The sequence below is a fragment of the Phyllopteryx taeniolatus genome, chromosome 1 (genome assembly GCF_024500385.1).
Source record: "Phyllopteryx taeniolatus isolate TA_2022b chromosome 1, UOR_Ptae_1.2, whole genome shotgun sequence".
Classification (NCBI taxonomy): domain Eukaryota; kingdom Metazoa; phylum Chordata; class Actinopteri; order Syngnathiformes; family Syngnathidae; genus Phyllopteryx; species Phyllopteryx taeniolatus.
In genome coordinates, this window is record NC_084502.1 from 26573466 (window position 1) to 26588642 (window position 15177).

Genomic DNA, 15177 nt, shown 5'->3' on the forward strand with positions numbered 1-15177 from the left:
AGGATTTCACGTTTGGGACTAGGAAGCCTGCAGATAGTGGGAAAGTAGTGCCCACCGCTGCTTCAAAGCAGGAAGGCTGGGCTCCAACATGCCCGTGTTGTCGGAGTTGATTAGTTTTAAATTGCTCTAGCTGTGTGGTTGTCTCTGGGTGCTTCACATGAATATTTTTTCAGATCGCCTTAACCCAAATATTTTTATAACCATGTGAAAAAGTAGACTGTTATTCGCCTAAGTGTAGATATGTTATATTACTATATTGTTCTAATTTTTGTGCTACATTGTAGCATTACTATGGTCTTATTGTGGAGTCCATATTTTTGAGTGTAGGGTGTACCCAGCCTTTCACCAGAAGTCAGCTGGGATAGGCTCCAGCTCAACCGTGCTATAGAAAATGGATGGATGGATATATTTATTCATTTATACCTTTAAATTGCTATTATTACCATTCTTTGCTGATTGGCTGGGAGAAATTACATGGTTGTGCTGCCTGATAGTTCTTGTTTGTGTGTCTGTGCATGCGCAACATCCACTTGAAGTTACCAAATGTGTTAAAAGTTCACATTTTCTGTCATATACCACATGGATTAAATAATTTTTTTGATGAACCAATTTTACCATAGGTAATTAAAACCAACGGGGAAATGGCATACAAGGCTGGAGGAAGTCTTCTTGAAAGGCAATGGTAGCCAGAATCCAGGAATTACAAAGACAGTGAGTGTGAAATGTAATATCTTGTCTTTGTAAGGTCTCTCCATTTTCAAGAGGTGGCAAAAGTACTCAGTCTGTACAGTATTTAAGGAGACAAATAAATAGTCAGAGACTGAAGGTGTGGCTGACTAGATGGCAATCATTCTCATGCACTCTTGGACGCCGTTACCTGTTACGTTGGGCTTGAGGAGCTTTGTTGAAACTATGGCAGAATCTCCACACAGGTTAGCAACAAAAGTTGAAAAGAATTCCGAGACAAAACAAGGGGGAACATAGGAGATGACTCTCACTGCTGGAGGGGCCACAAGCACCTGAGAGGATTCAAAACCGACGCGGCATTGGCAACATTTCTGCTCAACTGGTAAGTTTATCACCTCTTTTGAGTTTTAATGATTGTACATTCCAAACAATAAAACTTGCAACCGTTAACATTTAGAAGGGGTGGGGGTTTTAGTCGGGAAGTGAGGCTACATTGACATCTTGCTAGCAGTTTTAAAACTGCAAACTGACCCTTTAAGTACAATAGTAAAAATATTAAAATTACCATATGTTCTGTAGATTACCTGTTTCGCTAACTTGTCAAAATGAGAAAAACAGTTCTCCACAAACAAAATAGTTTATCTTTTATTGTACCTCCTTGTACTGAGAAGAAGAAAAATTATGTGATATCTTGCATATTGTTTTTTTTTAAACCGAGAGAAAGCTGGCTTTGGCTGAAGTTTTTGCTATCAAAACAATGTGTTCCCATAGCTTTGCTAGCATTCTGAACTGAGCAAGTAAAATAAATGTTAAATTATCTAATGATAATGACTGTGAAAATACCTCTCGTATGTTATTTTTCATATTAGAGAACTTTTGAGTAGCAGAAGCTGGTGATTTTTAAGGTGGCACAGGCACCACACATTCTTCTAGCCAACAACATGAAACAATTTTCTTTACAAAATACAGTATCTTGCTTCATCTTGCGATCAACATTGTTGTTAATGCTCCCTGGATCACATTCCTCCATGTCGCTGCTGTCCCTTTTTCCCCACCTTATAAGACCCCCAAATTTCAATCAAGAACCACAGCGGTTGACTTTTCCTCTCTCTACTCAGGTCTTTTTTGTTGACAAAAGGAGCAATCCCAATTTTGACAACGTAAGGAATAGAAAGTACAGATATCCCTTTTCAAATAGTAAAAAGTCATTAAAAAAATAAATACTCAAGTAAAGTACAGACACTTGAAAAATCTACTTAAGTACAGTAACTACTTGGTTACTTCCCACCACTGCCGTCTTCTGTTTATCTCAACTCTAGTGGGAGTGAGAACTAAAAGAGCCTGGGAACACATTGTCGTACCCCCTGGTTGCCATTGTACTCGGGTAAGGAAATCAGAGCGAGCGAGCAAGCCTATTGAGGCACGCCTCTCTTTACTCGGTAACTTAACTCCATTGCCGCCACGATAGAACACACTGGCAACGAGAATCCCTCCAAATACCCATAATGATAGGTTGTGTAACGACACCATTGCTGCAGGCTGTAATTGCCCAGCACTTCCTGATGCAGTTGACGTGACATGGGAATGGGCCAGTCTCCAAGGATTCACACTACACTCTCAAAAACACATTGTTTTGTTTTATTTACGTTGTTCAAGGGTAATGTGTGGATTCTGCATGTTCTTCCAGGGCCTGTGTGGGTTTTCTGCGGGTATAACGGTTTCCTCCCACATTCCAAAAATTGAAGACTCTAAATTGTCTGTAGGTGTGAATATGAGTGTGGAGGGTTTATTTCTATAAAACTCTGCCAGTGTTTACATTTTCAAATAATCACTTCTGCAACATTAATAGAAAATAATGACGTCCCATCACAAGTGAGCAATTTTTAGAACAAGCCTGTGGGCTACTCATGAGGTCCTTGGGGGGCTATTTGGTGCCCGCGGGCACCATGTTGGTAACCCCTGCATTAGAGGGTTCAGGCTTACTTAATGTTGTGGCCAGTGACAATGTGGGTGTGTTGTGCAACAACAACAAGAAAAGGGTAACACAAAATGATAAATACTCAAAACACACACCCAGATTCAGGTTTACACAAGGGTTTTCAAATACACACACGTACACACACATCCTCATGGCAGATGGCATAGCATGGGCTGGTCAGCCTTGTAAAACAAGCCTGCTCTCTTTGTCCACCTGTAACAGCCTTTAATAGCATCTCTATCATATGGCGGCTCTTTATCAAGGCGTGGCTGATGCCGGCTCCAACGAGCCGGGGAGAGGCCCACTTCAAGGACCGAGCTTCTCACTGTTTACTGCGTTGGAACATCTCTGGTTTCCAGAGGTGGCAAATGAACTCACACACAGAAGTACAGATACCTCTGGTAAAAGTAGAACTGAATCAACTTCTTTACTTACCGGTAAGTCAAAGTAAAAAAGTACAAATGCTGAAGTGTGATAAAATACAAAAGTAAAAATTTATTTTGACTGGCAATTATAAACGATAGCTGTTTTGATAACTTAGCCCACAAAAGAACTTATCACAAAATATTTTTAATAATTCACATGCATAGTGGTCGTACACGGAAGGGAACAAAAATAATCAAAGAACACAACTTTGCAGCAAGCAAAATCTGACAGGATAATCAGGATTGAACTGACAACATATCCTGTATGAGCAAAACAAAACATCAAAAAATACTGAATTAACTAATCATAACAACTAAAAAAACTGTATGTGATTTTTCATATTAGACAGAGAGGAATAAAGAAGAATAAATACATTGCAACTAATGCCTAGATCAGGCGACAGGATTTTAGGCCTGATATTGGCCCGATTAGCTATCGCGGATGATTTCCCAGATTGGGCCCGGAAATATTTTGTCAGGAACGACAAAACTTCTTGTAGTATGACATAATCCACGACCAATGATTTGGCCCTACCATGCCAAAATTAGAAGTCTAGCATTGTTGATTCTTTTGGTTATCGTCTGTGTAGTGTGACATATTAACAGCAACTTTCCGACAGCGCACCTTGATATTGACCAATAGGATTGTGTATTGTGACCGCTTCGCCTCCCTTGCTCGCCATTCTTAACATTTATTCAAGCCCACGACCAATGTTTTAGAAGCTTTCGAGGATGACTGGAAAGAACGCAAGCTTGTTTACATACAAACATTAGCACTAGCACTAACTTGCTAGGCTACATAATATTATGTTGTCTGCTTGTGATCCGTATTGTATTATAAGTACGTGAACATACCTCAAGATCCTCTTGAATGGACAGCCCACTCTCGAGCACCAGTGACGACACACCGCTTTTCCTGTTTTTGTTCTTTTTCCCCCAACATAATACAGTACATTGGCGCGATCCATTGTTGTTATCGTCGCCATGGTAAGTGGTGTATCCAGTTGCATTGACCGCGTTCAAGTTTTCTGGTTCCACCTCTCCGACAGTGTTTGATTTGACAAGATAAAGCCAAGTGATCGTAAAAGATGGGATAGGGTGGTATCGGAATACATACTTTGGCCACCCCTGGGTTAGATCCTCACAAATTTGATCAGTTCAAAATGGAGTTTGGAATCATATTACTATGATTGCACTTTGTTAAAATTAGCTAATCTAACAAATCAGTTGGTGTATGTAAGGTGGAGGATAAGGAGGTTGTTCCACATTATTAAGCAAGATGTTTTTTGGTTGAAATAACATTTGTTGTTTAAAAACATGATGCAAACACTATTAGTTAGCCAAATACAGCACCTCATTAAATGGTTACGTAAAAATTGGTGATTACTATCAAGCGTGGGGATGGGGTAATTATGATAGATAAGGGTAGTTTGCGAATAGGTGCGGGAGGCGGGGAAAATATTCATGAACGAAATTTTTAAGCAGAATAGTCTCGAAATGAAACAAATTGGTGTGTGTTTATTGAGTGAGGAGTTGGATAAAAGGGTAGGATGATGTGGAATAAGTATTGAATAAAAAATTAGATGGTGGAGGAAGAGACGGGGGATTGTTGTAAGATATATATGGAAATATTAAGATGTTGGTGATTTAATTTGTTTAAAGGGTTATGTATAGATGGAGAAGAAAGTGGTTGTGTAAAGGAATTATTATAGTTTGATTTGTATGGGTGGTGGTTAGGAGATTGTAATTGTTTGATGATATGATAGAGGTTTTTTTGTATAAATATATATTTGTTATAAGTGGTGGGAAAAGAAGGAGAGGGGGATGGTATTGTAAGGAGTTGAAATAAGGGGGGGTAAGTTAAAAGGGTTTATAGAGGTAAATGGTGAGGGGGAGGGTTAGATGTTGGAAAATAAAGGGAAAAAGTAGGGGGAGAATGGGGTGGATGGAAGGAGGGAGGATAAAGGGAAGGGGAAGAAGAGGAAAGAAAAAGGGAGAGAATAAGGGGGGGGGAAAAAGTGGGAGGATATGAGGGGGATGTAGAAGTGAGGGCAAGTGAAAAGGAGAGGAAAGGAATGAAGGGTGGAAGGGTGGGGGGAATGTGGGGCCTGGGAGGACACTTGGCCAGGTGTTCCGGCACTCCGGCTTGCTCTCTGGCCCGCCTTGCCTTTCCCCCGTGGATTTTAAATGCACCACTTATATTCACACATCCTTCGGGGAGCTGGTTGGGCTGGATGGGGTTGACGGTTGCGGATCATCGTTGCCCCGTGACCGTCTCTCCTCACGCCCCACCAGTCTCCCCAATTTTAATAATAGGGTGGGTATTCACATTTCTCTTGGCTTGACTCCTGGGGCCTGTGACCCCCACCCCCCTTCAGTTGTCGGGCTGTGGAGAGATGGGGATTGAACCCCGGACCTCAGAACTGTGAGGCAGACGCTCTAACCAGTCGCCCACCGTGATGCCTTCAATTTTCATTATGTGCTATAAATTTTAATGCAAGTTAAGTTGGTACCTGGTGTAAAAGGTTTATGCACAACTGCTGTAGACTGATGGACTGCTGCTTGTAGAACAAAAACAAAACAATAGCTTTTACCCTTTGTGTTCGGACACAATAACATAGCTTTGACACAACAGAGGAGGCCTCCAGGTAGTTAATATTGGATGAATCTAAACACAGAGTGGCTGTGCAATACACACTCTTGAGGAGTTGCTGTGGAAAGATTGTCCAATTGGCAACTGTTGCCATGGCTCCCATTACTGGGCAAACTGCTGATTGTTTACGTGAGTGGAGTGGAGTGGGGGTAGGTTTGATGACCTGCAGTGTGGCAGACAAAATGACTATGTTTGTGGCTTCGCTGGGTTTCTAAGCACACCAGGCTGGAGGGTTGAATGCACATGGTGGATGAAAAGCACGCTGAGTAGCCGAGGGGTCGAGACTGACTGGAGGCAAGTACGTTGAGTGGAAAGCTAGCAACAATAAGCTCACGTTTTGCTGTTTACCAATCGCAGTGTGAAGGTAAGAAAAGAATCAATTCCGTTTGTTGACATAAAACTGACATTTAGGGCCTGTAAATGCTAACATTTTAAAAACATGCCTCAAATTCAAAGTAAAATGGCACCGTTATCATTTCCATGTAGCCTAAACACTGAAAATGGAGAACATGCATATGCATGAGTATAGTTGGGTCTTGAGATACAAAGGACCCGACTTAACGAGTTTTTTTAGATACAACCCGTCGTTCGGACGATTTTTTGCTTTGACTTTCAAACAAAAAATTTTAGATATGCGTGTTTAGGATGGCAGTGAACTCAACTCAATTGACTTCACAACAATCAGTTGAGGCTTCAATCTGTTTATTGCCACACCCAGTTGTAATTTACTGTCAAACTAGGCATAAAACTAAGAAAATTACATGTATATTTAAAGCAACTATATAAATTTGCCTCAAAGTCGAGCTATCTTAATGCTAACACACAATGGGAAAAGCCATAGACAGGCTAATAAATAGCATTGGTGTCGCAGTGTTATAACCCTTTAAGCATCAGATATTTGAACACAAAGAGTGGAAAAACACAAAGATATAATACTCACAGGCATATATTCTTTATCCTCTGTGAAGAACAACTAATATTACTGACGCTTACTAAGGTGATGAGACCGGCTCCATATAGTGTATAGCATGCCCCCAGGTGGCCAAGGTGCCCACAGCAGAAGGAGCAGCTCAATGTCCATTGAATTGAAGCAAAAAAGTGGCAAAAACTGTTCTATTTCTTCACATTCTATTTAATTATGTCATTACAATATTTTTTTAAGGCACAATATTGTGCCTATTTTGTTTTGAGTTATGAGCATGGTTACGGAACAAATTAAACTTAAATCTCAAAGCACAGGTGAAAACAAGAAAAAAGGGTAGTGTTGGATAAGACCAGGAGGACAAGCTTTTCTGTTTTTGCTAGGTTGTTGTCATAAACTATATACGCCATTAAAATGATTATACTGTAAATGCCAATACATGCAGTGGATCTGACTGACTTTTTGTCTAAATTTAGAGGTTAATTACATGATGGTTTGAAGCCAAACTTGCGACAATATTGTCCAAACCATCATTTAATCAACCGTAGTCCTGCCAGTTATCGTAGCATACACGGGGAGCTCAATATCTTGATTTCCAGGTTGGTCACGTGATGTTCGAGACAGCACTTGTGATGTTAATTTCAGTCGACGGCACAGGGCAATATTACCCAACATTGCCACCAACTGGAATAGGTGAAAATGTATGGATTTATCTGTTTAATTCTTATTCCGCAAACACAATATTAATGAGAATACCGTGTTTAGACGAGTGGGGGCACATACAACATATTCATGCCCAATATTTGTTTGCCTTTCCTTTCCTTTAAAGTGGACAATACCTCCCTCTCTAATACGTGTTGTGTGTTTATTGCTTAGTACAGCACTTTAGTGCACTGTGTGTGTTTTTAAAGTGTGTAACAAACAAAGTCGGATTGGTTGAAACAAGTACACGCTGCTATTAATGAAGGGCCCTCTTCATCATCTTCTTCAGCTGGAGATCATGTCAACTCATTGCTTTGTGGAGGCCTGCAGTCAGGCCCAGAATGATGACAGCCAAGTGCAGAGGGGAGGAGGAGAAGTGGAGCACAACCAGGCTGCAGTAGTACAGTTGTCTCCTGCACATGATGTCATACAGGTTGAGAGGGCAGAAGATGGACTGATGAAGGTCCAGGGGAAGGATAAGCAGTCTGGTGATAACAAAAGATGCATCCAGATGGCTACTAACAAGACAGCACATGACAGAAACTTAGGTGTGTTGGTGTCCCATCCCAACATTGTAGAGTACAGTGGAACCTAGATAAAACGGACCCCGATATACCGGATATTGGATAAAACAGATCATCGGGACTGAACAGTGTGTCCAAAAATAGTTTCCATTTTTCACTTAAACTGCCGTTGACAAAGTCCTTTTGTGCAGGCAGAGAATGGGACTGATGTATTTCGGGGTTAGAGCTATACAATATGACTAAACGTGCCTACGTGGTGGCCATGTTGAATCTGGGACATTGACGTGGCGGCCATGTCATGATGGTTATATCTATTGTCTGTTGTGCTGTATAGCGGCACGGTGACCGACTGGTTAAAGCGTCTACTTCACAGTTCTGAGGTCCAGGGTTCAATCCCCAGCCCCGCCTGTGTGGAGTGTGCATGTTCTCCCTGTGCCTCCGGGCACTCCGGTTCCCTCCCACATCCCAAAAACATGCATGGTAGGTTAATTGAAGACTAAATTGCCCGTAGGTGTGAATGTGAGTCCGAATGGTTGTTTGTTAATGTGTGCCCTGCAATTGGCTGGCAACCAGTTCAGGGTCTACCCCGCCTCCTGGCCGATGATTGCTGGGATTGGCTTCAGCACTCCCGCGACCAGTATTTTTTTTTGTCAAGCCATCAAGCCTTTGGGAGCAGATTTGGAACTAGGAAGCACACTAATTACTTGCGGCTAATAAAAGTGACTCACCTATGTTAAGTACTATACGTCAGCAATGTCACCCTGACCAAGCACACTGGTGTGGTAAGTTTGAATAAAATGTGAAACTTTCAAACATTTTCAAGCTTTTTTTTAAATATTTATTTACAACAACTTTAGACCACGAAAAAAAACCCTACAAAACAATAATTTTGTACTGTACAGTAATATGAGTGCATATGGCCTAAAAAAAGTGCTTCAATGTAACAGCTAATCGGCTAACCCGCCCTTATTAGTCCGTTCTATTGAGGTTCCACTGAAAATATTTTTTACGTTTCATTATTGTCTTGGTGCAAATGTGAGGTGCATGTCTCCATAAGTACTTTCCCAGGACCTTGTTGATGTGCTCCTATCCAGTTAGGAAAGAGAGGCAGCATATCAAAGAGCCCCGAGGTTCTGGGCCTTACTTCTTCTTTGGAGGAGCCAATGGGGCTACAATGTAAGTACGACACCTGCTTTTAATACCATTTGGATGTGTGTTTATCACACATAGTGCAAGTTCAAATGGAATAAAATCTGGAGTTGGTTTCCACTCTTCCGTGAAGACTTTCTCCAAGAAGTTGATGTATCTTGGTTCTTCCCAAAGGTGTTTTGTGGGCTTGTTCTTCCACCTTTGACCTGTTTTATTGATTGCCAAAGTTGGTTCTGCATGACCCCTATTATCCAGAAAATCCATCCAAAATTGTGGCTAATGAAAATGCTGAGTGGCTAGTAACTATGCTAAACCACTGGCCACAGTGGCTGGTGAGCAAAAAAGTTAATGTCAAGCCCTGGTTGTATATTTCAAGCTTTGACATTGTTGCAAGACTAAATTCTTCCCCTTCAAGATCCTTTGAAACACTTTTAATTAATAACTGATAAATAAATAGAGGCTAATACACAAATTTGTCTCACAACACAATAACTGTTTGCTCCTAAATACTTATGGAGTCACAGAGATTATATATAGGGCACATATGTGACTGAAATGGTTGACATATGAGCATGAGGCAAATGAGGGCATATGAGCGAGTCAGCTGCAAAGTCAACCATGGCCAAGCGCTAAGGTCCACTGACTTGCTGTGAATCCACACAGGCTGTTCTAAAACACACTAACATACAGTACCTGAATCTGTTTCCTCAGACACATTTTGCTTGAGTCATTCATGTCCTAATACAAACCCCAGTTCCAATGAAGGTGCTTGGGTTCTGATCGGGGGGGCTGTTCCTCCCTATCACGCCCTTCCAGGTCTCACTGTCATTGTCCACGTGAGCATTGAAGTCCCCCAGCAGAACGATGGAGTCCCCAGCGGGAGCGCTCTCCGGCACCCCCTCCAAGGACTCCAAAAAGGGTGGGTACTCTGAACTGCTGTTTGGTGCATAGGCAAAAACAACAGTCAGGACCCGTCCCCCCACCCGAAGGCAGAGGGAGGCTATCCTCTTGTCCAGCGGGGTGAACCCTAACGTTTGTGCTGAGCCGGCGCTGAGCCGGGGGCAAGAAGTATACCCACACCTGCTAGGCGCCTCTCACCATGGGCAACTCCAGAGTGGAACAGAGTCTAACCCCTCTCGAGAGGACTGGTACCAGAGCCCAAGCTGTGTGTGGAGGCGAGTCCGACTATATCTAGTTGGAACTTCTCGACCTCACACACCAGCTTGGGCTCCTTCCCTGTCAGAGAGGTGACATTCCACGTCCCTACAGCCAGCTTCTGAAGCCGGGGATCGTATCGCCAAGGTCCCTGCCATCGGCCAACGCCCAGCTCGCACTGCACCCGACCCCTATGGCCCCTCCCACAGGTGGTGAGCCCATGGGAAGGGGCACCTACGTTACCCTTTCAGGCTGTGCCTGGCCGGGCCCCTTGGGTGCAGGCCCGGCCACCCGGTGCTTGCCTTCGAGCCCAACCTCCAGGCCTGGCTCCAGAGGAGGGCCCCGGTGACCCGTGTCCGGGCAAGGGAAAACCATCGTTTGTCGTCATCATAAGGGGTCTTTGAGCCGTGCTTTGTCTGGTCCCTCACCTAGGACCTGTTTGTCATGTTATTTAAGGATTCATGTACCTCTATCATAGCATATTTATCTTGTATTTAATGGTCTATGCTTTTTATGTAGCTGTTATTTTAAGTATGTTTATTTATGTTGTTTGGGCAGATGCAGGATTGTACAGTACAATGAACCCCTGCCTCCAGGCGGTTAGCCATTCACAAATTTACCTATTTTGGTTTTTGTTCTGTGGAAACCATCATCAGCTATTTTCTGAAATACTCATCTAGTCGTCTTTTTTTAATGCTCTTTCTATAACGCTGTAACATGCTACAAGATCAGTTTTTCACAATTCGCAGCAGGGCTAGGTCCCTATCCCGTGCGAATGGCGGGGCTTTACTGTATACGTATTTTGATGATGTCAGGTTCTTATTGATCAGTGTAAATCCACCCTTGGGAGATCCACTCTAACCCCTGATTGTTTCATGGATCGGTTGTCCTCAGTAAAGTTTTCTGAATCTGTAGTATATGTGTTGCTTCCTTAGTCTTTTGTGTGGTTGAATATGATTGCCTCTGCCCTTCAGAGTGAGTGCTTACTGTGAGAGAAGAGGATGGCAGAGGATATACAACAAGCAAAGGGATGACTTCATCCTCAAGTGGTGTGAGACCAAATCTCCACGCACTTACCTCAATTTCAGAGAAGGTGAGGGGACAGGCTCATCTTCAGGATAACAAAGCACACAAGTGTTTTTTTTGTCTGCTTCATGCAGTTGCCATTTCCCATGTTGTTCCCAGGAGAACAACTGGTGTATCAGATCCCCAACAACAAAGTGCTCACCACCAAGATTGGCCTGCTCAGCAGTCTGAGGGCATATGAGCGAGTCAGCTGCAAAGTCAACCATGGCCAAGCGCTTAGGTCCACTGACTTGCTGTGAATCCACACAGGCTGCATGTGTTCTAAAACACACTAACATACAGTACCTGAATCTGTTTCCTCAGACACATTTTGCTTGAGCCATTCATCTCCTAATACAAACCCCAGTTCCAATGAAGCTGAGATGTTGTGCAAAACATAAATAAAAACCTTTCCCATATATATTCAACTGAATACACTACAAAGTTTTAATGTTCAAATTGATGAATGTTACTGTTTTTTGCAAACCAGCTACATGTTCAAAAGTAGCTGGGACAGGGGCAACAAAAGACTGGGAAAGTTGAGTAATGCTAAAAAAAAAAAAGTTTGGAACATTCCACAGGTGAACAGGTTAATTGCAAACAGGTGAGTTAAAAAGAGTGTCCCCTGAAAGGCTCAGTTGTTCATAAGCAAGGATGGGGCAAGGTTCACCACTTAGTGAAGAATTGTGTGAGCAAATAGTCCAACAGTTGAAGAATAATGTTTCTCAACATACAATATCAAGGAATGTAGGGATTTCATCATCTGCGATCCATATCGTCAAAATTAGAGAAATCTGAGAATCTGGAGAACTCTCTGCACATAAGCAGCAAGGCCGTAAACCAACATTGAATGCTCATGACCTTCGATCCCTCAGGCGGCACTGCATTAAAAAAACACCATCATTTTGTAAACGTGGGCTCAAGAACACTTCAGAAAACCACTGTCAGTTGACATAGTTTGTCGCTACATCTACAAATGTAAGATAAAACTCTACCATGCAAATGGAAAGCCATATAACAACAACAAAAATGGGAAAGAATTCCAACTACAAAGCTTCAACAATTGGTGTCCTCAGTTCCCAAACGCTTATTGAGTGTTGTTAAAAGGAAAGGTGTTGTAACACAGTGGTAAACATGACCCTGTCCCAGTTTTTTTTTGGATCGTGTTACAGGCATCCAATTCAAAATGAGGGATTATTTGCAAAAAACAAACGTTTTGTCACGAGTTGATTCAGATGGCACCCAAGAGCAGGCGGAGGCTGAGAGGTTGTGATGAACAGCAATCCATCGATCTTCTGTACCGCTTATCCTCACTAGAGTCGTGGGCGTGCCTAACCCAGCTACCTTCAGGCGAGAGGCTGGGTACACCCTGAACTGGTCGCCAGCCAAACGCAGGGCATATTTAAACAAACAACCATTCACACTCACATTCACACCCACGGGCAATTTAGAGTCTTCAATCAACCTACCACACATGTTTTTGGGATGTGGGAGGAAACCGGAGTACCAAGAGAAAACCCACGCAGGCACGGGGAGAACATGCAAACGCCACACATGAGGGGGCGGATTTGAACCCCGGTCCTCAGAACTGTGAGGCAAACGCACTAACCAGTCACCCACCGTGCCGCCGTTGTGATGAACAGTTTATTGAAAAAAGGGGAATGGACATGGTCCTTGAGATATGATGGCGGGTTGTTGACACATGGAACGTGTGGCAGGCAGTGGCGAGGACCGGCGGCTGGCTTGACGGCGTGGATCCGAGGAACATGGAGGGAACGCTGAGGACAAGGAGAGATATGGAGGTCAGAAAGGACACTAGGAATTGAGTAAGCTTATGTGGAGACAGATGAGACGTGGTACCGCAAGAGAGCGTTAATACTCCGGCGAGGATTTCCGGGCTCTGGCAGGCTTTTATGCAGGTGATGATGAGGGCTGATTGATGACAGGCGCGCAGCCGAGGTGGTGCCGAGTACTGTGAAGAGAGAGAGGGAGGGAGAAAGAGAGGGCGAGAGGAGCGCAAAGCACCACCAGGCTCCAGCAAAAAGGACTGCGGGTCACCGCTCATGACAGTACGCTCCTCTCAACGGACACCACCTGGCGTTTTACCAGATTTCCCCGGGTGAGCTGCATAAAAGTCACGAAGAATGGAGTCATCCAATATCATTTTATGGGAAATCCAGGAACGCTCCTGCGGACCATACCCCTTCCAGTCTACCAGGGACTGGTAACTCCTCCCCCTGGGCCTAACATCAAGGATGCGCGAAACCGTGAAGGCCGGATGGTTGTTGATGACACGGGGGCGTGGAGGGGGTACGGCCGGGGGGCTAAGAGCGCAGGTGGAGACAGGCTTGAGTAGTGATACATGGAATGTGGGATTAATTTTTAGAGACTGCGGAAATGCAGAGTGAGTTTGCGGGATTCCGTCTGGAGTGTGAGGTCATGGGAAGAAAGCCAAACTGACTGACCCACCTTGTACTCAGGTGTAGGAGAGCGATGAAGATTTGTGAGCCGTTTGTTTCTTTCGGCGGACTGGGTCAAGGCCGCCCGGATGTCTTTCCACACTGCCTGGACCCTTTTGAAGTGATCCTTAACTGCGGGAACCGCCACCGCCTGCTCCTGTTCCTTAAATAAAGGAGGTTGGAAACCCTAGCAAGCCATGAACGGGGACATAGCAGTAGTGGAGCTGGTGAGGGAGTTGTGGGCGTACTCAATCCACGGGAGGAATGAGCGGGAGGAGGGGTTGCGTGTGGCAACACAGCGGAGGGCCGATTCCAGGGACTAATTCGCCCGCTCCGTCTGGCCGTTGGTCTGCGGATGATATCCTGATGACAAGCTGGAAGCTTTACAGAATTCCTTCCAGACCAGGGATGAGAACTGAGGACCTTGGTCAGAGACAATGTCGATGGAGATACCGTGGAGTTTAAAGACATGCTGGACAAGGAGGTTAGCATTTCTAAGGCAGATGGTAGTTTGGGGAGGTGTACGTAATGGACATATTTGGAAAAGCGATCGACAATAGTGAAAATGATAGTTACCTTCAGAGGGGGGTAGGCCGGTAACAAAGTCCAGAGCGATATGGGACCAAGGGCGGCTTGGGATAGGCAAGGGACGCAGCAGACCAGCTGGGGGCAGGTGTGAAGACTTCCCTCGGGCACAGACGGAGCAGGCTTGGACGATCTCCTGGGTGTCTTTAACAAGGCTGGGCCACCAGAAGTGCTGCCGGATGAACTGAATGGTGCTGCCGGGATGACGAGTGAGCGTGCGGAATCGGGTACGAACAGGCGATTCGGAGGCCCGGTCATGGGATCCGAGTGAGTCTTTTGAGCCTCCTTAACCACCTGTTCGATCTTCCAAGTGGCCGCTCCTACGAAGCACGAGGAAGGAAGGATGGATTCTGGTCCTTCAGGACTGGAGGGGGTGAGTAAATCCGATACAGGGCATCAGGTTTGCTGTTTGGGGAACCAGGACGGAAGGAGAGACTGAAATTAAACCTGCTCAAGAAAAGGGCCCAGCGAGTTTATCGGGGGTTAAGGCGTTTGGCAGAACGGAGGTAAGAGAGATTCTTGTGGTCTGTCCAAATGATGAATGGTAGTTCAGTCCCGTCCAGCCAGTGCCTCCACTCTTCCATGGCCCATACAATAAACAGTAGCTCTCGGTTGCCGACGTCGTAGTTCCTCTCGGCAGGGGACAGTCGACGGGGGGAAAAAAGGCACAGGGGTTAAGTTTCTGGGTCGTGGGGTCCCTCTGCGAGAGGATGGCCCCTCCTCCCGTGTCCGAGGCGTCAACCTCCACCATGAACTGAAGGGAGGGGTGGCGAAGAATGGGAGCACTGGTGAACAGGGTTTTGAGTTGACTGAATGCTTGGGATGCTGCCGGGGGCCACTGAAAGGGGGAGCTGGTGTATGTGAGGCTGGTGA

General features: G+C 44.5%; 1 protein-coding gene across 4 annotated transcripts in view; it reads left to right on the plus strand.

Moving 5' to 3' along the window:
- Positions 1–15177, plus strand: part of LOC133483248 (uncharacterized) — a 59011-nt gene that overhangs the window by 4358 nt on the left and 39476 nt on the right. Inside the window, exons 2-5 of one of the 4 annotated variants that reach the window (XM_061784214.1) lie at positions 7657–7915; positions 8986–9067; positions 11170–11288; positions 11381–11501. The exons of the other annotated variants lie outside the window; for them this stretch is intronic. Coding sequence (XP_061640198.1) covers positions 7657–7915; positions 8986–9067; positions 11170–11288; positions 11381–11501 — 581 coding nt within the window. The remainder of the gene's footprint in view (positions 1–7656; positions 7916–8985; positions 9068–11169; positions 11289–11380; positions 11502–15177) is intronic. 4 annotated transcript variants of the gene reach the window in all.